The 22,661-nt window shown below is 40.0% G+C and overlaps 1 protein-coding gene across 2 annotated transcripts in view; it reads left to right on the top strand.

The window, feature by feature from the left end:
• LOC109085174 (forkhead box protein P4) overlaps positions 1-22,661 on the top strand; it is a 123,538-nt gene that overhangs the window by 86,953 nt on the left and 13,924 nt on the right. Inside the window, exons 6-11 of one of the 2 annotated variants that reach the window (XM_042734257.1) lie at positions 2,785-2,935; positions 8,505-8,709; positions 9,301-9,396; positions 11,155-11,259; positions 17,813-17,900; positions 20,778-20,861. In XM_042734257.1, the coding sequence (XP_042590191.1) occupies positions 2,785-2,935; positions 8,505-8,709; positions 9,301-9,396; positions 11,155-11,259; positions 17,813-17,900; positions 20,778-20,861 (729 nt within the window). Of the gene's footprint in view, positions 1-2,781; positions 2,936-8,504; positions 8,710-9,300; positions 9,397-11,154; positions 11,260-17,812; positions 17,901-20,777; positions 20,862-22,661 lie in introns of both variants that reach the window. The other variant, XM_042734256.1, reaches the window with a different exon arrangement.

The raw sequence follows: 22,661 nt of genomic DNA, 5'->3' as shown, positions 1-22,661 counted from the left end.
ATAAAATTAAAAGCAAGGTCCCTATTTGAGTTGTTTTTGTAAAGTTGTTTCTGAATTCCAAATTAACATGTGCATAATCATGATAGATAATTGTTTACAATATAATTCGTTTTTTTGTTCCCTCAGAGTACCCGATACCTAGTAATAGTAATATGTATCATGCATAACTAGTGTGTTGCTGCATTGCTTATTTAATTAATATTTTAAACAACCCAATAAATTAATAAAATATCTTAACTTTGGTAATTTAAGACAAGTTGAAGGTTATCCTAACTATATATGGCAGGTCCGTCTATGGAGGGTCAGAAAGCTCTCGGATTTCATCAAAAATATCTTAATTTGTGGTCTTTTGGGTTTGGAACGACACGAGGGTGTTATTAATGGAAGAATTTTCATTTTTAGGTAAACCATCACTTTAAGAGGTTATTTGCAATTATTTTTTTTCTGTTTACATTTTATCTATAGAATAATATTATGGGAAAAGTTAACGTTCTTAAGAAATAACTTTGTTCTTAAGTTAGAAAATTAGAAGAAAATATCAATTAAAAAGAATTTTATTAAGAATTTGTGAATCCGGCCCCTGGATTTTGTGACAGTCACTCTGCTCCAAATTTCTAGTGATCTTCCATCATGGTTACCAAACTTCAACTTAATTATGCTGCCATTTATAAATACTTATAAATATTTCATTAGGTAGTGAAAAAATAAATAAATACATAATTAAGTGTAATTTATTTTAGTTTTATTTTACTATTATTTATGTGTGCAATGTATTTTGGTTCTTATTAGAGTATTGTGCTGTTAGCTTAGCAGCTTGTTGATGAATACTATAGAAATCAGCTGTCTGTTGATTCTCGTGTGCAAAGGCAAAGCACTATTTGAGTTTTTCCTTCAAATTGTTCATTTATAAAGATTTGTGATTGTTAGGATGCTGCTTTTTGAAGACAGTTGCGTATGTAGGGAACAAAGCAGCTCACTAGGTTTTGGAAAGAGCTAGTGTTTTCTTTCTTCTCTGTTGATGTTGACCCATGTGGCCCTTTCCCATGAGGCCTCAAACACTTCTCTGACAGTGAGATTAAGAAACTACCTTTAATTATTTTTCTTTTTTTTATTTTCCTTCCCTCCTTCAACATTTTTTTCTCTCTCCCCTCCACTTTTTTCGCACCGTTATCTCAAAGGAGATAAGGCCCATCTCTCACTGAGGGAACATCAAAAAGTGTGTCGCTGGAAACAGTGGTTCGACTCAGGCCAGTTCAGGAAGGAGGACATTTATCACCACGACACCAACTGACCTTATCGGCACATGCCATGTATTCCATAGCACTCACCCTTACCCTTACACACAAACACACACACACACAGATCTCCAAATCTGTGCCCCTCTGCTGTAGAAATGAGTGTGTACTGGTTGCTTTATTGTTTTAAAGGTGAAATGTATCATGCATACTTTGAACAAGGTATGCCATTGGCCAGAAAAATAGGTACACTTTTGTTCAAAAGTTTTGTAATATTTTGTAATATTTTTCCAAATGTAATTTGTTCCTATGATGGTAAAGCTGAATTTTCAGCAGCCATTACTCCAGTCCTCAGTGTCACATGATCCTTCAGAAATCATTCTAATATACTGATTTGATGATCAATAAACTTTTTTTTACTATAATCAATGTTGAAAGCAGTTTTGCTGCTTAATATATTTTTGTGGAAACCATGATACATGTTTTTCAGTATTTGCTGGTAAATAGAAAGTTAAAAACAACAGCCTTTATGTAAAACAGAAATCTTTTGAAAATGTCCGTCACTTTTGAGAAATGTAAAGCATTTCTTTTAAAAACTAAAAAATCGTTGTGTCGCCCCAGCCCCACCTCCTCAGATGTCATTGGTTGAGTCAATGTTGCCATGCAATGTCACTTTAAACATCAAAAATTGTATACATCACCTTTAAATTTAACTTTTTTTTCCCACCTTGGCCCTTTTTTATGTTCCTTCCCACCTCTGGCTGAAGATCTGACGGGTTTTTCTCACTCGTCATGTTTTTATACAAGTTTAGGGCTAGTCTTGGAATACACTGTGCTTATGTCATAGCTGATAAACGGTTTGCTCATTTTTCATCTTTTTGTTAAACGTCACCAGAAGTCGGCTGGAACAAAAATAAATCTCTTGATAGGTGAATGATGACTATCCACACACATTGAGACCTGTTTATGAAATGTTTCTGCGTCATGCTTCTTAGGTTTCACAAAGCACATTTCATGCATAGTGAAAAATGCCAAGCGTTATCGTAAAATGATAAACATCTGATGTCATATAATCTGGAACTGTTCTTAACATTGTGCACAGATGTTGTTAGTCACTGTTTATTGCCGTGTTAATTGCGCGCCAACCGCATGCTAACAGATTGCTACATGCAGGAATGAACGAGTGTGTTTCCGAGCTTGTCTTTGGTGTCGGTCCTAGATGGAACTGTCACTCCCAGATTAATGCATTATCTCCTAATGCATGAGGCTTCACAATGCACTTCGACACTTTGAACCAAGTCTCAGTGTTTTGTTGTCTGCTTGTTGTCTACCTTCACAGGAAGTGCTTGGAGGGGAAAATATCTCTATTCCAGGATATGTCCTATCTAAACATGTCCTGGACGAGGTTGAAGGCTTATAAAAGCCAATGAATGTCTCGTCTTTCCCGCCCTCTCCATCCTGAAGCTCTCCAAGTCTCTTCCTCTTACTTTTCCCATCTGTTTGTGTTGTTGTGTAACATGCTTCTCTCTCTCTCTCTTGTTCTCAGCAGCAGCAGTTGGGGAATAAACAGCTGGCTTTCCAGCAGCAGCTGATCCAGATGCAACAACTACAGCAGCAACACATTCTGAATCTACAAAGACAGGGCCTGGTGAGCCTACAGCCGGGCCAAGGAGCAGTACCCATTCAGAGCCTGCAGCAAGGTAAACATAACAATGCAGTCACACACAGTGTGCATACTTATCTGTGAAATACGGCTCGCTATTCAGTTTTTCTGCAAATGAGTAAGATGATCCGAATACTCTTTGTGATGCAGTATGTGGATGATGTACTGCATCTGCTGAGATTGAGTTTCAGTAGACGTCTGTAAGGCTACAGATGCTGCACTTTAAAATTAAATTATCATTTATATACAACCATACATTTATCATTTTAGTTTAGTTTTAGTAATCTTGATTTATTCATTTCTCACTTTATTTTAGTTTTAGTATTTTTTTGTCTTCTTTCATCATTTATATTAGTTTTTCTTAATATTACTATTTAGTCTATTTAACTTTTATTTTTCTTCCAGATTTAGTTCATTTTTAGATTTGATTGATTTCCAGTTAGTAATTTAAGTGCTTGTGTTTAAACTAATTTAAACAAGTTTTTCACCTAATATTTATATACATGCTTTTAAAGGTTTTAGCTATTAACACTGTATAAAATAATAAGACTTGTTCATGAGATGTATATTGTATTACTGCACTAGCAGATTTTTGATTATCTTGTTTATAATGTAAACAAGTGGGAACGTACTTGTTTAATTAGACAAAATACTCTTATATTTAGAAAAAAACAATTATATTAATTAATTAATAAAAAATTTACAACACAACAACAAAAAAACAAAAAAAATAATAAATAACAAAATAAGACTTTTTTTTTCTTTTCTTTTTTTTTTTTTTTTTTTATTGGTGAATGTCAGTTTTACACCTTAGTTGAATGAAAGAAGAAACAAGTCAAAGTAACATAACAAAATTGCAAAATGTCAAACTATTTAAGTCATTCTTCTATTGTAGTATTTATTGTGAAAGTAAGGAGATTTTAATTAATTTAATATTTTTGTCAGAAATTTTTATTACAGATACTGAATTACTTGAATTAATGTACATCTTTAAAGGTGAAAAACTCTTCCCCAGCTCCATTAGCTCGTCAGTATTAATTCTAGCCCCGTCTAGCCCCAGGTTGAGGTGCTACAACCACAGGCCTTTCAAACTGGTGGTCTGTCTCTTTCACAGCTCTCCTCTTGTCCTCAACAGCCAGAAAAACACCACAGAGTGTCTGATTCGCTTCTTTAGTGATGCTTATTAAAGGAAAGTGGAGCTCTGGAGGAAATGCAGCGTGCTAAATAAATGCAGCATCTGTGTTCATACACGTAGCCTAGGACCAGATGGCGGTCTCAGGCTGAGGCCAGACCTGCATCCACCGCCCACTTCTTCTTCCTTAGTCAGCCCCAACTGCACACACACACACACACACAATCTCAGATTGCTCCGATACTATACGCACAATGTTGAATGCTAATAAAGCTGGCTGTAAAATGAATCCCTTATTCGTCTTCCTCCAAAATTTGGCAATGAGCTATCATCTCAATCTATTAGAGCGGGATGGAGCCCCCCGGAGACTAACAACAGCCATGTCCATAGAGCCACATGTGAAGCTTGTTAACTTAATCAGCTCATAAAGAGATAAAAGCAAAGCTTGATTGTTGGTTTTGTGGAAGGCAGTCATTTGGATAATAGCTAAAATATGCCACAAAATTCACCGGGCTTTGTACAGAGGCAGGGAGGGGGCTTATGTGTGTGTGCACCCATGAGTTTTATACGCTCCAGACGCACTTATCCTACAGAAGGAAATGGAGGCTTTGGATCATTTTTGTATGTATTTTTCCATTTTTCCTTGTTTTGTCAAAGGGACCCTACCAGTAATGAATCCTGACTGCAAACTGGCCACCATTCGCCAAAATTAGACACATCAACTTTTACAGGTTCCACAGCGGTCGTAACATTGCAAGAGCCTCAACAGGACAGAACAAACAGGGAACCGACTCCAGTTTCCATGCCGAAATCCCTGCCACTCTTGCCGATAGGGCCTCCAAAATGATCCCAGTCTTTTATTAGAGTTCTTGACTCTCATTTTCACCCATTGCTCTTGACATCTCTGATTATTTCAGTCTTAAGTAAACATAGTCTCATCATCCGGAATCCTGAGTGGGCCTGCCACACACACACATGCATACGGCTGCCTTTAGAAAAGTAGTCTTTTGGAAAAAAAGAGAGGGAGAGAGTAAGGAACAAGGCAGAGGAAGGTTCACAGATTGATGAAAATAATTTTTCACGACAGCTGTAAACTTTTGGCTTTGGCATCTTTCTGGCGTAGACGCTCACACCCAGCCCCCATTGCTTATTGCATTGTTTCAAGGGGTCTGAAGAACAATAAACTCTGGGGTCTTGGAATCCCTTCAACAAATCCTGCGACAGAGCAGAATCACGGAATTTCCCCACAATCCCTCTCTGAAAAGAAGTCCTCCATTATGACTGACCAGCCAACCATGCGCATTCTTCTGGCTAGTCATGCTTGGCTGTAGCTGCTGCTGAAAAGGATTTGTTCTCTGATCCATGGGTGGCGCCAACCGCTGTTGTTGTTGTTTTCGTGTTTGTTTGGCATGCCCAGTCATTCCCGCAGAAAAGCTAGAGTTTCTAACCCAAGCATTAGACAGACTGCTAGTCGGGATGACTTTTGTTTCTTTGTAAGATTCACTTAACAGTTACGGTAAGTCATTTTAATTCCTGTCCAAAGGGCGCAACCAGATCTGTCGGACTCGGCTTAATGCTTTGTGATCACCGTGCCAAACATTTCTTCAGTTTTTTTTAGGATTGGTGATGCATGTAGTTAGAAGGTGGGGGCAGACATCAGAAACCAAAGGGGAATCTGTAATGTTGCCTCGTGAGCAGCCTCATCGGCCATCTACCTATGAATATTAATCAAATGTAGATGATAATCAGAAAATGTAATGTAGTCTGATCTGTAGTGCATAAAAGAGTAGCATAAATGCTTATATTTTATATATACTACTATTCAAAAGTTTGGGATCAGTAAGATTAAATAAAAAAAGATTACAAAATGACAAGTAACAAAACTTTTCTGTTTCAAATAAATACTGTTCTTTTAAACTTTTATCAAAGAATCCTGAAAATAAATGTATCTTAAGCACCAAATTAGCATATTTTGAAAATTTTGCTTTGCTTTCACAAGGAATAAATAACCTATAAAATATATTAAGATAGAAAACTGTTATTTTAGCTTTTCATAACATTTCACAATATTACTGTTTTTAGTGTATTTTAAAATATATCAGTGGTCTGCAACCTTCAATGTCAAAAGAGCCATTTTGGCCCCTTTCCCACCGAATAAAAAAGCGGGATGCCTTTGTCCATATTAGGGATTTCCTGGCATGTCAAAAGTTATTATTACTTATATCATATGAGTCCATTTTTAACTTTCTGCATGAGAGCGCCCTCTGGCTTCGAGTATGAATGAAAAAATACAGTGCATGAGAATGTTTAGCGCTCCATGATGTTCACATCATTTTGGATACAAATAAAATGTATTCAAAACGACATGACTATCTTGTCTCTTTTAATTTAAATCTTGATTTATTCACACTGGCCCCTGAAAACCTCTACGTCCGAGAAAAAGTGCATGGAAAGAGTTTAGGTTTTATTATAGTTGGGGGGGGACCTCCCCCACGTATTGGACATCCATGCTACAGGGAGCCACCACAGAGGGATGAAAGATCCACATGCAGCTTGGAAGCCGTGGGTTGCCGACCCCTGAAATAGATAAAAGCAGCATTGTTGAGCATAAGAGACTTCTTTTAAAAACATAGTCTTACTGACCTCACTTTGAACAGTAGTGCATATAATTTAAGTTCTGCGGAAATTACACAGTTCTCCTTTAAATTTGAAGATGACATGCTGCATCAAGAAGAATTTCAAAAATAATGTCTGTTTCCAAGCAGGTTTCCCTAACACTTGTCTGCTATTGGTCAAAAACCATTAGCCCCACCCCAAACTCACACTATTGGTTGAGACAGTGTTGCTATGCCAGGCTGCTAAGACTAACAGAGTGATGTTTTGAAAACACCACAGTGTTTATACATGTCAGAGAAATCGACCTAAGAATGGTTTATTCATAGTCTGCACATTAAGTTTTAATGTCATGACACACATCAGCTTCAATAAACCAGCTATTAAATGTTAAATATTAAACAATTTCAGGAGCACACACTTGTGTGGAAAACTGAGGTTGGTTTTCTGTGAAATGTGTGTGAGAAATAGAGTGTGTGGCCAACCACAGTGGGAAACGCCTCACCTGCCCCCGTGTGTGTGCAACTGTGTTGTGTGTGTTTGGAAGAAAATGAGATACAAAAACACTTCACTGTAGGTAAACCGCTCCATCTCCACCCTGCATCCTCCCTTCCACTTCCTATTTTCTGGCTGCTCTTTCACAAAAGTAGAAACGTGCAGAAATCACCTCCCTTCCCCTCGTCTAAGGCAACAGTGCCACGTCACCAAGCTGGCTCGGCTATTTGCGGGGTTAAAATATATCCGTGGCCCTTTGGTGCTCTGTCAGGTTGTCTGTGACTAGTGAACAACAGCCTGTAGCTGCAAGTGTGGCCATACATCATTTCCCTGGCCCCAGGCCTGCTTGGAAGAGAGGGAGGTGGGGGGATGAAGAGAGCCAGGCCAGGCGAGGAGTTTTGTTTTGGCGGGGTCCGAGACAAGAATGCTGGCGGACCAGACATAATATTTAGATTGCTATTAAGTCTTTGCCATGTGAGATAGCGTAGCAGGCTGTGGCTTTTCGGGAACAGTGTGTGCCAGATGAGCTTGGCGGCCCCCCTTCTTCTCCACTTTTTTTACTCCCTCAAATCTCCCTCCTAACTTAGACCCCCTCTGCCTTTCCAAGAGACAAAATACAATCCCAAATTCAGCAAGTTTGAGAAAAAAAAAACAGAAAAAACAGAAATGCCAGGAGAGCATCTCACCAAGATTAATTCACCAAGTGAGTTGCAGTGCTGGTCGGAACAGTGATAATTACAAATGGAGGTAGCCAGGGGGATTCAAAGAGATGTTGAAAGATAACAAAAACACGCTGAAATTACCCGCTTGCTTCCTCCGATTTGGATGGGTCCCTCCTTCTGCCGTCCTGTGAACTTAACAAGTCCCGCTGGCATGCCCTCCTCCTGTAGTGAAGTGTAGCGAGGTGTGTGCCTGGTTTTATGGCTTGCCACACTAATGTCAGCGCATTGCCAGGCTTTGAGATCTCTGGGGTGAGATGCGCTGCCAGCTGGCCACTGTTCAAGATGCGGTGAGGTAGAGGGGGGGCTTTGGAGGTGTGATAAAGAGAGATGCAGATTTGGATGCTTTCCGAAGGAGCTCTCGTCATTCAGCATTGGGCTTATAGTCTTCAGCACAACAAAGAAGAGAAAAACTAACAAACATCCTGACAAACTCTCTGTCTAGAGAAGGTTTCGTCATATGGCACCTGTTGTTGACTCAGGGCTTTTAAAGCACCTTTTTGTGTATGTGCTTCAATGGAGATCATGGATTATTGCACTTACAGTTGGTAACTTTTTCTTTTCTGTCTAAGGACATTATGGTTTATGGTAATTAATAATGATTTATAGTTTGTAGTAATCTTTCGCTTGCTTTCTGTCCATCTCAGCCATGTGTCCCACTGACCTGCAGCAGTTGTGGAAGGATGTGACCGGTGTTCAGAGCACAGAGGAGGTCATGAAGCATGAGGGCCTCGATCTGACCACCAACAGCTCCAACACTACCTCATACTCGGCCTCCAAGGTCTCACCTCAGATCCCCCATCATCCTTTGCCAAATGGACAAAACTCTGTGCACACTCCAAAGAGAGACAGGTCAGTGGAAAATGCACAAGCATACTTTGTAGTCCACCTGATATTTTTTTTTTTTTATAATCAACGACATGATAAATCAAGAATATGAAAGGGAAATTTTTTTTATAAATATATAGGTGTGTGTGTTATATATATTATAAGTATATTTATTTAATCAAATCATCTGCAGCAGTAAAATCTGTTCACTGGTTGCAACTACAAACAGCTAATAAGTAACAACTAACAGTATATTGAAAATAAGCAAACAAAGAAGTGCTATAGCTATGTGCTACATGACCGATTTCATAAATAGATATTTTTGTCAAGCATGTCGTATTTCAAGGTTTCTGCTGTCAGTTGCCATTTGATGAGCTGATGTAAAATGCCTGGGTTCATTTGATATCTGGTGCTCGTGTGAGTTCCTCAGAACATAGCATGCCCTCAGCATGACTGACGCCCCTGTGCCGATTCAGCATGAGTGTGTGTGTGGAGTGGGTGAAGGTGTACTGTGATAATTTCATTGAGAGGTGAGCAGCCGTGTGTGTGTTTGAGAGAGAAAGAGAGAGAGAAGTGGTCCTACTGTGGGGTACTCAAGCCTTCTTTCCATTCTTAAGCAAGACTCTTTGAGTGGATCTCCTCCTTCACCAAGGAGTCCAGTGATGAGCATCTCACGCCTTATTCCAAAGGCGCTCCCCTGCAGAGCACCCAGTGAGTAACAAACACACTTATGTATATGTACACAGAGTTACCTATCCATCTAAATGAGGACATAGCTTGGACTGCTATTGTTGTTATATAAAAGTAAATTGTTAAACATTTACAGTCCCAGCCCCACTTTATACATACACACATAGACACACTCTATTTATGTATATTATGTATGTATAGTTTGCATAAATATATAAATAAAAACTCCAAACAGCAAAAGGTTTTTAATCAACATTTCTGTTTTTAATCAAATTTTGAATAAACTTTTGCAGTTCATTTAAATGGTGCTGCAGTGTGACTTTTATAGCAGTTCTGTGGATCTTTTATGTAATATGGCCATCTTTCCACCGGTGAGGCCTCCAAACTACAGCTAAATAAACCCCCACACACCAGCAGCACTAACACACACCCCACCCTGTCATGCTACACGGACGTGGCTAAACAGAAAGAAAAGCGCGCCTTCCATCATGTTTTCTTCTAACACTGTTCTCCCTGACTTGGCCTAACACATTTACACACAAACACACACATACATGCAACTCAAAAGGAAAGAAAAACTGTGCGGTGAGGCTAATGCATGGCACATGTGGACAGTGTGGTTGCCAGTAGTTTGTAATGTCTAGCGCTCGAGCAGCTTCTGAATTGCGTGGGCCGTCCACTGCCAGCACATCTGATGAAGAGGAGGAGGGAGAGTGTGTGTGCACCGCATCAGGAGGACCTCATCTGCTAGCAAGCTGCTTTATATTAAGCAGTACTCTGATGTTGAATTGGGAAGAGTTCCCCAGACCTTCAACCGCCACAAGCCGCCCCCCCCACTTTAGCCCCCTGCCCATGCTTAGCAGCAGTCAGACACATGACAAAGGATTCTGTGGTCCCTGCCCTCACAAAAAAAAAAAAACTACATGCTAGCCCGTGGCAGTTGGCCAGGCCCGAAATGAAAAATTGCTGGATGAGACTGCTGGCGGGGGTTCGAGGCTGATCCGTTATGGGTCTCTGCAGAAGCCGGGGCCAGAGAGACCCGAACCAAACTTCTCAGCCACAGAGCACACAGTGGCTGTATCTCAAACGAAACAAGACCGTAGCATTTATCCCCAGGCCCCACCAGCAGGCCCTGTCAGCACATCAGCAGCCACCTTATCCGTGCTCCCACCATTACGAGAAACATCTGAATATCATCCACGTTCGTTCGTAATTAGATGGCGGCTTGTTGTTCCTGGCTGCATCTGAGGACATTCGAACCTGCGTCGTAGTACAAAATGCTAATACAATGATACGCACTTACTATTGGAAGCCTGTCAGTCACAATTATGGAAAAGCTGTCGTTTTTTTACATTTACCAGATCCTCTTGAGCTAGATTTGTTCAAAGCTTCCTGAAGGACTGGCTCAAAGCTATATCAGCTTTCCCAGACGGTGAATGTTCGAGACTGTTTCCATTGCTTCATTGCTTTGTATTGGTTGCATGTGTGTATGGCTACCATGCCGACTGCCTGAAAAAAATTATATTGATATTGACCCCAATGGGTTGTTTTAATTAAGAAAGCAGGTGTTTAGATGATTTGAAAGAAAAAAATATATTTAACAGTTTCCAAAAAAGCAGCGTAACTGTTTTCAACATTGATAAGAAGACATTTTTGAGCAACAAATCAGCTATTAAAATGATTTCTGAAGGATCATGTGACTCTGAAGACTGGAGTCAAAGTTCAGAGTGACATAATCATTTATAGTTTGACTAACCAAATCTTTTTCGTCTCTTTCAGCTCGACTCACGAGGAACACACAGCCTCTCACCCGCTCTATGGACATGGCGAATGCAAGTGGCCTGGCTGCGAAGCGCTGTGCGAGGACATGGGCCAGTTCATCAAGTGAGTGACAGCTGTCCATCAAATTCTACTTCACGAGCATGTAATGTGCTACATTCATGTCAAACCTCGTAACTCGCGTAAACCCCCCGCTGAGCAGCAGAGCATTCATCATTACCTGCTGTGTCCCGCAAAACAAGTCTGTGGCTGTTAGCATTTCCCTCTGTCAGTGTGCATTCATCCTTTTTTCGATGAGCTTGCAGATCACTTGTAAACTAAAGGCCTCTTGCTCTGAAGTAAATGTGGGGATGAGAGGACAGGCAATAAGAAAGCCGGGAGACTGACAGCTGTGTTCAGGTGTGATGTTTGAACAGACCAGAGACGAATGAATTCCACAGAGAGGTGGGGGGTGCAAGGTTATTGCTGGAGAGAGCGTGAGACATTCGCCAGTGCTGTGGGACTGTACTCGTATATAAAAAAAAAGCAAGCTAATGCTTGATAGACAGGTATTTCACAGTCATAGAACACTATCAGAGTAAACTAGAGTGCACTCTGCAGAGCTGCAATATATACAGTAGTCAACATTTGAAGTGGATCAAAACCTTTCATCATAGTTGTCCTAAAACCTAAAACCAAAATGAGTTCTATTAGGACAATTTTAATGAACTTTTATGATCCACTTCAAATGTTGAGTACTATATAACTATATATATATATATATATATATATATATATATATATATATATATATATATAAACCATTATATATATATATATATATATATATATATAATGGTTCACACTAAAATATTAAGAAGCACAACATGTTAAGAAGCATGTTTTTAAAATGTATAATAATAATGAGGTGTTTCTTGAGCATCAGATCTGCACATTCATATTCTGAAGGATCGTGTGACTGGAGTAATGCTAATTTCACAATATATTTAATATTTCACAATATTAATGTTTTTATTTTTGATCAAATAAATACCTTGGTGAGCCTAAACTCTATTTTTACACAAGCTAAATGTTAGTCAATGTTAGTGTACAGTATACAGCTAAATGTTTCAAATCATTTTACATCACAGTGTTTCTTTATTAATAGATTCAAGGTGCACAACATTGATTTTTAGCCTGGAAAACGATCTCTCTAATGTGAGTGTGTATTGTAGACCTTTTTTGTGTGTGTGTGTGTACTAATAGTATTAATGCTAATTTTAAGTATTACTTAAACTTTTTTACACTAAAGTGTTGATTAAAGTTAAACAAAAGGTACACTAACTTTGATTCCTTTTGGGTCTGTTAATTTCTGAATTCAAATGATGACAATGTGCAAAATTCCAGAAATGAACTGTATGGTTTTCACAAAACTTTTTCCCAAAGGTTCATCTTAATACTTTTGCACAGAAATCTAGTTCACACATGCCCCACTTGTAACCATAGAGACAGATGTTCTGTTCCCTTCCTGTTGACCCGTCCTGTGTTGTAGAGGAAAGGAATGTGTGTGTGTGTGTGTGTGTGTGTGTGTGTGTGTGTGTGTGTGTGTGTGTGTGTGTGTGTGTGTGTGTGTGTGTGTGTGTGAGTGTGTGAGTGAGAGAGAGAGAGAGAGAGAGAGATCAGGTAGCTGCCCGCAACTCTTCAATGCTGTCAGAGGCCGATTAGCTCCCCGCTCCCATAATTCTGCTTCTCCATCCCTGAGCGCTCCACTGCTGGGTCAAGCAAATTGTTTTCACGCTTCGTTAGTGGTTTACTTAATTAGCTAATTTACAATTAGAAGCTTTTGTTTCTTGGATACAAGCAAAGACATCAAAAAGAGGCTCCCTCCCCTCCTCTATCTCCCTTTTCCCAATCTTCTTTCTTCTCGCCATCTCTTTTTCTTCACGCATGTGTTTGCCAGTTTGGGGTCTTTAGGGATGCTGGGGGGGCAGGGGAGATAAAGAAAGGAAGAGATCAGACAGGGAAGGCGATGTAAACAGTCCCATTGTCTCTGTGTGTTAAAATAATGAGACTTCACAGTGGAAAGTCCTGACATGTCCGCCTGTCACAGTGGTGCGAGCCAGACTGTTGCCGCTGCCGTTGCCCCAGTGGACTCGAGGCTAGCAACGCACGTTCTCTCTGCTGTTTATTTTCTCTCCCTCAAACACCTCCTTTGATATCCGGCAGGTCAACTTCGTCTGTTACAGTAGCCGGGTGTTCTTGTCCATTAATGAGTGGTGGTCACATCCCTGCATGTTTATTTCCTTTGACGAGATGCTAGGCCCTCACATCGTCTTTTGACTCCAGAGCTGTGCTTCCTCGAGGGGACCGCTGTATTGACAGGCCGGAAAGATGTGTATGTAAATTTCCTCTGGTCGTCCCTGGTGACGGGGGTGAAGAGCGTGTTCAGTGCACGCGGGCGGGAGCGGGAAGCGTGTATGATGGTCGCTGACACGCACATCAAAGAGCAGAAGAGTCTGGGAAAGTTTTAAGAGTAAAGCTGTTGTTTGGTTGCGCGGTGTCTCATTTCACATAGCCTCAGGGCAAGCAGAGAGGCGGGGGGGGGGCGAGATAAGAAGGGGGGGGGTGACAGATATTGCCGTCAGTGCCGTGCACCGTGGCCTGGTCAGAACACTTTAGTCATTGCTAAAGACAGGAAGAGAGGAGTCTCTCTCTCTCTCTCTCTCACTCTCTCTCTCTCTCTTACTCTCTCTCACCTTCTGTTCTTTTTGACTATTCTATAGTCCCATCTGGCTGCCTGCCACTTATAGTAGGAAATGAGGCCCACATGGAATCGGTGCCCGCTGAACGAACGCCCGCCATTCACAAAGCTCTACACATCCCTTGCCCCATACATGTTCAGTTTGGGTAATTTAAAAATGCTTTCAGCTTCCGAAAAGGGGACGTTCACACAGAATGTTTTTATTTTTGCACTGCTATTTTAATTGCTGGTCTATCTAAACATGCATTAGATGGATGTTTTTGACCATCATACCACAGTTTTCAATATGAACATGGTGGTTTTAAAATCCATGGTAATTTTGATACATTTGTACTGTTCCTTTAGTGAGTCAAAGGTACAGAAGACATTCATGCAAGACTAAGGTTATATTATATTATATTATATTATATTATATTATATTATATTATATTATATTATATTATATTATATTATATTATATTATATTATATTATATTATATTATATTAATTATATTTTTGTTGTCCTGGCCATAGCTAAGCACCTCTTTTGAGAGCTAATAATTAGCAGTTGCTACTACTGTATAATACACTAGTGATGTTTACCCCGCCCCCTGCTTCTTTTGATTGGTCCAGTGTTTTGAAATTAAACATCATGAGCTAGCCTGCATGTCAACAGTTGATCTTGTTATAAATTTACTTTGTTTCTTGTGGTACTTATGCGCAAGACGAAGAAAAAGCAGCAAGACTAGCAAATGTTTACATTGAAAAACTATTAAAAAGCACTCCAGTTAAACATATACGACATGAACCACTAAGAGTGTAGTACTATCAGGTCTGTTTCACGCCATTTTATATATTTTTAAAATCCTTTTCACAGAATTCAGTGCAAGAAATACTGAAAAAATGTCTTTTCAGTTTCATCTGGACATAATAAGAACACTTTTTATCCCCAGATGAAATCTCTTGTTTTCTCTTTCTCTCTAGCTAGAGTAGTGTGAGAATGCTAAAACACTCATTCGCTCTTAATCTTCATCCTGTCTTTCTCTCTTTCGTTTTATTTCACACACTCTCATCCTGAGCTCTTTAATGATGTTCAGTTTTCTCTGGCATGCCAGGGCGACATGTGTTAGAATGCTCAAGCCCTTTGTCGGGGCTGGCTTGTGACTTTTTTTCTGTGACCGTTGTAAATGCTCCTCAAATCCCTGTCGGGGTGCAGGGAGTAAACACTGCCTCATTGTCGGGTCTCTCGGAAAAATGCTGCTACTGTTTATTATGAGCCATAAAACTTGTGGTCTGTTCCTTTATTCAGAAAGAGAGAGAGACGGGGGGTGTAGAGGGAGAGGAAGATGAGATCATGTTTTTGTTATTATCATCATGTGCTTGCAGGGAAAAAATGTCTATCTGCGCCTGGATTAGTCGAGTGGGTGACATCATTGTTTTTGTTTAATTTCTCATGAGAGAGCGAATGTGCACCCCTCTTTTCCTTCAGTCGGACATTCAAAACAGTCGTGTCATGCACCGGGTGTCACTGAGATAAAGCAGGCTGGGATCATGAGGATGATTGTGTATTGCGAAGGTTAAGATACTGCCACTCACACTCACTTCCGTTTGCCTCTCTCCCTTTGTGAAGAGAGCTAAACACGTTGGGCCGCCCACTCCAGAGAGGAGGGTGCTAAAAAATGCAGGAACTCCCTCATTAGAATGGATGAGATTGACTGCAAAATATTAAAATTCCAGCTGATTCAATAAACTGGTAATTATTTTCATGTTTTGGCTAATAACTGATAATTGGCTGGTATTAAAATTTTGCCTATAGAATTTAAAAATGAAATGATAAAAGCAGAATTTATTGAATTTAGGCATGTTCGCAACTAGGGATGTAACGATTCACGATTCTGAGTTTACAATTCGATTCGATTTACAATTTTTTTTTTTTACAAAATGATTTTAGACAAATTATAAATTAAATGTGTCCTTTTATTATTGCTTGGACAAAATGCTGCACGTTTCTTTGTGAAATTTAAATATAACACTCTTATAATGTACTAATATAGCAGTATTTTATTGTTCTTTTGTTGGTTTTGATTGCTTGTATTGTCCTCATTTGTAAGTTGATTTGGATAAAAGTGTCTGCTAAATAACAACATTTGAATATAATGTAAACATAATCGTTACATCCCTATTCAGAAAAACCATAATGTATCCCTTAAATCCCACCCTAAACAAACAATCTAAACAAAGCATCGCTGCACTTATGAACTTTAATCGTTACATCCCTATTCAGAAAATTTCTAATGTACATTATCAAAAATGGATATTAATTTAGTAATATTTTATAAGATTAAATTAAATCTATAATATTGGCCAATACTGATAACTTTTGGATAAAAAAAAATATAGTTATGATATATGGTGCATCGCTAGATTATATTTTTAGTCTGAGACAAATATATAAAGTAATCCTCAGGAAGATTTTGCTTTATAATTATTCCAGAAAGGGATATCTTATCTTCTATAATACACTCTTGCGACCCTTGACCTTGGAGTCATTAAACCTCAGCAGGTGTGTTGTTAAAAAGTGGGAGGGGCCCCGTCCACACCTGGAGAGATTAATGATATCATCACTCAAATGCTTAATGACATCATCGTTTTGATATAGGAATGTTTATTGGATTATAGAATTGGGTTTACAGTGTATGTGCAGGGGTTGACTTGTGTGATTGCAAGCGTGGGAAAGTTGTAAATAAAAAGTGAAGGATGAGACAGATGGCGTAAAGGAAAGATCCAAGATCGCAGACCCTAGAGTTCATCTTGGTGTCCTATCTGACACAATCACTTTAAGCTCTTACTTTTCTTGTTCAATTTTTGGTTTCTCATTTGGTTCTCAGCCCTGCATCATCTGTTTGTTTTGTTGTGTTTTAGAGTGTTGTTTTGGATTGCTTCATAAAGAAAACATGACTTGAATATCTATGGGCAGAGCTCACCCATCTGAAGCAGCACTTGATGAGTAAAACAAATGAAGTCATATCCAGGTGTTTTTTTTCCCCCTTTTTCAACTCCCACTCAGAGTTCATGGCCTACAGCACTTTCTGACAAAAAAACAAAACCGTTTCCAAAATAATATCCCACTCCAGCTGCATTTCCACTGAATAACAGAGACATTAGGACACTCGTTCTGACCTAATATAGAGAGACGTTCATGTCTAAAGTTATTTTCTTTTTTTCTTTCAATGAACGACAATAAATACAATAAAACTTCTTTTTGTTTTTTTCACTTTCAGCAAACAGCATGGTCACATTCGCTCATGTGACACAATCCACAACGGAAAACTCTCTTTCCACATCTTTCATGTCCTAATATTGTTTTTATTTTCTTGCGAGAGGAAATTGAGTTTATACGCCTAGTGAAAAGTGTGTTTTCGAGTGGAAATCCACTATTGTTAGGGGTTTCCTCTGAGAGGGCCGTTGTGATCCCAAGAGAATTCCATTAAATGTTTCTTCTCCAAAGTGGAAAAATAAACAGTTATCTGTGCTCGTATTTTGATGTGGTTATTTGTTTATGTGAAGTCAAGGTTTGACGCCGCAACTGGATCTCTGATGCCTCAGTGACCTCGGTATTTGGGTTTAAGTGTGTGTGTTGTCAGGACATGATGCCCGGGCATGTACAGTAGTGTTGACACGTTAGCATACGCGGCACAAACCGTGAGACAATCCCAAAAGGCTGAGACACAGCCGTATAGTGTGTGTGTGTGTGTGTGTGTGTGTGTGTGTGTGTGTGTGCACTGTATCAGGCAGGTCAGCGACACGTTTTGTGGCAGATGGTCCAAATATGCTTACAGATCTCCCTCTGGGAGTTTAGATAGGGTCGCGGATTGATCTAGTAGACTGTGTATCAGGATATGTCATCACATGTTTGCATTTCTCTCTCTCTCTCTCAGGCACCTGAACAGTGAACACGCCCTGGATGATCGCAGTACGGCCCAGTGCAGGGTCCAGATGCAGGTCGTTCAACAGCTGGAGATACAGGTGGGATGCGCGCACAAACGCAAAATCAACATTTCTCTGAAAATCTTGCAAACACAGTATTCAAGCTGCCTGATTATCTCTTTTCCTGTGTTTTCATTTACATTTATGCATTTGCCAGATGCTTTATCCAAAGTACGTTTTGACTTGTAATTATGTTTCAGGTAGAGTAATTGTCAACTTTAGAGGATCAAGGCTTGAATTTGTGTTTCCTGATGCTGAGACTTGGTCTTCCAGAACTCTCACCTAGCTGGCATGATTTTCTGCCCATTACATGTCACATGAGTTGATAGAGATCACTGGAGCTTGTAAAAGAAAGAGTGTGGTGCGAGAGAGGAGGCCAGAATATCTGCCTTTGATGGATCCCAATTAGAGAGTTTCCCAGCACCTCTCTCTTCCCTCATACCGCGGACTCTCGGCAAGCAGCGCGGTCTGCCTGTCGCGCGCATATACACGGTGTCATCTCTAATGAGAGAGCTGATAAGGAGAAGGGTGGACATGGGAAGTGCTAGAGACTTCCTTTGACCACAGACACCCTCCGTGCTCTGCTTCACTCTCCTGATGTTGGCCAAATTACATTCATTTCTCTAATCAGCTGAGTGGTTTTGTTATTTTTTTAATAGGGCAGCATTATTAATTTTAAAAATAACTGATATTACAATTCGGTTGTCCTGATTAACTGCTAATTAAAGATAGCATGTCAATCAGTTATCATTCAGTTAGCATTTAACTGTCCCTAAAAAAAAGAAGAAAAAAAAATTATTATGATTAAATTAAATTGTTAACTACATTTTAAAATAATAATTTGAATGAATAAATATTTAAATAAATGAAAAATGTGAACATAACTTGCCACAATCAACAAATATATTTGAATATATAAAGAATATTTGAATAATAATAAATTAAATTGAATTTAGATTTAATTTTAGATTTATTCATGTTTAAAATGATCCTTTTTTTTAAATCGCTGTCCCATTACAATCAGAAAAAACATGAACAAACAGAAAACATAGATGCTGTATATAAATTATTATTGTGCAGTGTAGATTTGTTGATTATAATTGGAGTGTGTGCAAAAGTCCACAATGTTTCGTTTAAAAAAAAAAGAAAAGAAAACTTCAATTTTTATTATAAATTTAGGAAGAATTTGGAGGAATTTTCAATCTAAGAGAATGTACAAACAAGTAATGTAGGGTGCATTTCATTGTAAACATAAATCAGTTATGACCCTGAAATGTTTAGTGGTGGATGATGTTTTATTGTCCTTGTGAGTAATTTGTTTGGACGCAGAGACTGTCAGAAGAGCGTCTAGTGGCAGTTAGGATTGGCGGACGCTGACAGGACATTGGTCGGTCACATTTGGTTGCATTAAAGAAAGTGTTAGCTATGGGAGAGCTGGCTCGCCCTTTTCAAACACGCCAAACTAAAACGCAGGTCAAATAACCTGTGCATGCAGCGGTAGTATTCGTCTGCTTTTGGAGATGTAAATCAACATCCCTTAAAAAATTCAAATTCTCGTGGACGGACTTACATTGAGATGGCCACTACAGACCCTCCAGCTTTACGTGGCAGAACAACTTCCCATCATGACTGCCGGTCAGACAGACCTGCTAATTGGTCAGTTTCCCTTTTCTTTCCATGCCACCTCCCCTCCATGTTCTCCATCTCGTCTCATTCCCAAAAATAAACCCCTCACAACAAAGAGTGTTTCAAAAAACACTGCCCTGCCAGGCACGCGGGCAGCGAGCTCACTTTGTGACCCACAAAGCGTGTTTAAACACGTGTCCAGATCGATGCAGTGTGATGAGAAGTGACAAGAGAGTCAGTCCACGTCCAAGTGGATTTCCTCTAACGTCTACCTCCGTCCTGTCACCTACTCTACCCCCACCGCCCAAATGCCAACCCAGACCGACCAGAACCACCCTTCACCAACCTGCTGTCTCTCCCAGCATACCAGCTCAGTTTTTCCACTGTTTTTATTTCCAGGCTGACCAGCATGGAGCTCATTAAACACACATATCAGCTAATGGGTGAATAAACAGCCCAGATCTGTGGATGACTCAACACAACAACAGTCTAATCACATCCTGAGATTGATTTCATATTGTGGGGCTTGTATTTTGACCACCCAGAAACCTTAGCATCACCTATGCCCAGCAACCATACATAATACCTTGGCATTCCATGCCACATTTTTAGAATATTTTTGTTTTAATTTGCAGTCTCTTATGAGCAGTAAAATGCAACAGACTGTTTTTCTAGCACTTTTAGTGCCACTCAAGTGTATGTTGCCAGTCTCAGAGCGTTCTGAGGCAGTGTGTCGCCCCCTGATTACGAGGGGCCGCCTGCCTCCACACTTCCTCTAAATGGCGGTTAGGAATGTCAAATGAGGACGAGTGTGGTTACAGGGCAAGTGTCTCTGAAAGAGACGCAGCAATCGAGAGAAAGAGGGAGAAGGATGGTGAGAGAGATGTTTTCTCCCGGAGGTATCAAGAGCTGTGAAACGGCATGTCAACATCCCTGTGAGCTGACTCAGTTAACAGGCAGAATGCAAAATTATCCTCACAAGAGAATATCTGGAGTCACTCCCTCCTCCTCTCCGGGGCGCCCAAAAGAGCGCTACACACACTATGACGACACTTAGTTTTTAATGTGCTGTATTGGCATGACAAATAATTGTGCACTTATGCTGCCAAAGCTTTAGCAGCTGCGTACAGGGAAAACAGTGTGGCACAAAAATAGTACAAAATAATATACATAAATTAAGGAAAATGAGACTATATTTTGACTATATATATATGTAACACTTTTACATATTCGGTTTATATAAGAAAATGGCTTTTTTCTAATATTTGTTTATATATGTGTGTTCCCTAGTTGGCCAAAGAAAGTGAGCGTCTGCAGGCCATGATGACCCACCTGCACATGCGTCCGTCAGAGCCAAAGCCTTTTAACCAACCTGTAAGTTCTTAACTTCTGTCTCGTTCTTACTTCCTCTGCTAACTTGTATTTTGATAGTGTGTCTCATGTTTTTCATGTGAAGTAACTGTTCAGCACACCGTATGATCAATGAATCAGTTGTGTGAGGAACTAAAGAGCGCTCTCTTTTGGAGAAGCATGGGAGTGCTGTGCTGTGATCGTGTTCCTGGAGAGCAGCTAAACTCTTTAGTCTCTCAATGCAGATTCATACATTTACCTGTTCAATGTATCCTCGCATTTTACAAAAGTAATAAATCACTTTTTCAAGCAAGCCATTAAGAACCTTCAACTCAAGTGTGATGATGGACTCTTATAGACTGAGTTCTCTTTGAAGCAGCTACAGCTGGCCTGCTTTTCTCCAATCCACTTTAGAAGAGTGTTTTTGTACTTGTATTTATGCCACAGTTTAAATGAACGTGAGTGTTTTGGGCTAGACTTTCTAGATATTCCACATCGCTGCGTCACACGCAGCCATCACAATGCGTTTCCCCCTCAAGCCACCAGCTGCCTGTGCAATTATTAGGAATCTAATGAATATTTCATGCTGAGATTGATGAGGAGTCTTATTAAAATACGAAGATGTTGAAATTAATTGTCAATTAGAAGTGGAGTGTCTTAATTTGAGGGGATATAAATGGGAGGGCGAAAGTAGGCCGCGTCTCCTGTTTGGAGACAAATTCCATGGATCAGCCGCCGTTAGATGGTAATGGGAAATGTTGACCGGGCCAGGCCGAGCGACCTAGGCGAGAACAAGGGAGAGAGAGAATGAAAGAATGATAATTGTGAGTGTGATCAAGAGAAAGAATTAGCATTAAGTGGTAAGGGTGAACATTAGGGCGGAGCTTAGCACAAGCTCAAACCTGTGTGTGGCACTGACCGCTATTAAGATCATTGGGTGTTTGGCACAGCAAACTGGCACGGCTCCAGCGTTAATTAAGTACCTGTTAAACCATTTTGCTCCCCTAATTACTGGAGATGGGCCAGGTTGGCTCCTGTGGCAATGAGAATGGAGAGAAAAGAGGGCTGGCGCTGTTTAATTCGCCATATTAGCGTCAACCCCGCTTCGCCCGCCCCTCCTCGCTTGCTTGCTCTATCTCTCGCTGCTCACACGTGCACATGATGGTTTTAATTAGAACAAAACAAGCAACCCTGAAAAAGACTCCCTGAGCGATGGGGAAAGCTGTTTCCTAGCGCTCCGTGCCCACCGAAGCTAATTGGGCAGAGCAGGGCCACAATGAGGGTGGGTAACCACAAGCGTTGTTTGTTGCCAGATTGTTGTTTTACCCCCTCCTACCATGTATCGCTTTGTTTTGCTCCTCTTGTGTGGCTTTAATTGCAGACAATGTGTCACCGAGGAGCCTCGTTTGTGCGCCCGTGCCCGCGTGTGTCTGAGAAATGCGATTTGTGGGGTGCTTTGTTTGAATTTCACCGGGTGAACGGGATCATCTTATAATGGAGTCACTGTGCCAACTGTTTTTGGCATGGATGTGCTGGCAAGGATCGCAGGATGCACTTCTCACAGCGCGAGACCAATGACAATTTGAAGATGATTATATTTCCTGGTTGGTAATTGCAATGCAGGAGATTACTGTACACCACGAAGATGATGCGAATTAGAATCGAGGCTGCGCTGAGACTTAACATGTGCCAAATAGAGAGAGAAGGGCATTTGTGTTTTGCGCTGTCATTGTTTCATGCTATTTCTGGTATTATGTATACGTGTATAAATGTATTTTTACTTAAAAAAAAAATATATACAAGCAACTTAAAAGTAAACAACAT

The sequence above is a fragment of the Cyprinus carpio genome, chromosome B11 (genome assembly GCF_018340385.1).
Source record: "Cyprinus carpio isolate SPL01 chromosome B11, ASM1834038v1, whole genome shotgun sequence".
NCBI lineage: Eukaryota > Metazoa > Chordata > Actinopteri > Cypriniformes > Cyprinidae > Cyprinus > Cyprinus carpio.
The sequence above is the reverse complement of the archived record's forward strand: the minus strand, read 5'-3'. Positions and strand labels throughout refer to the sequence as shown.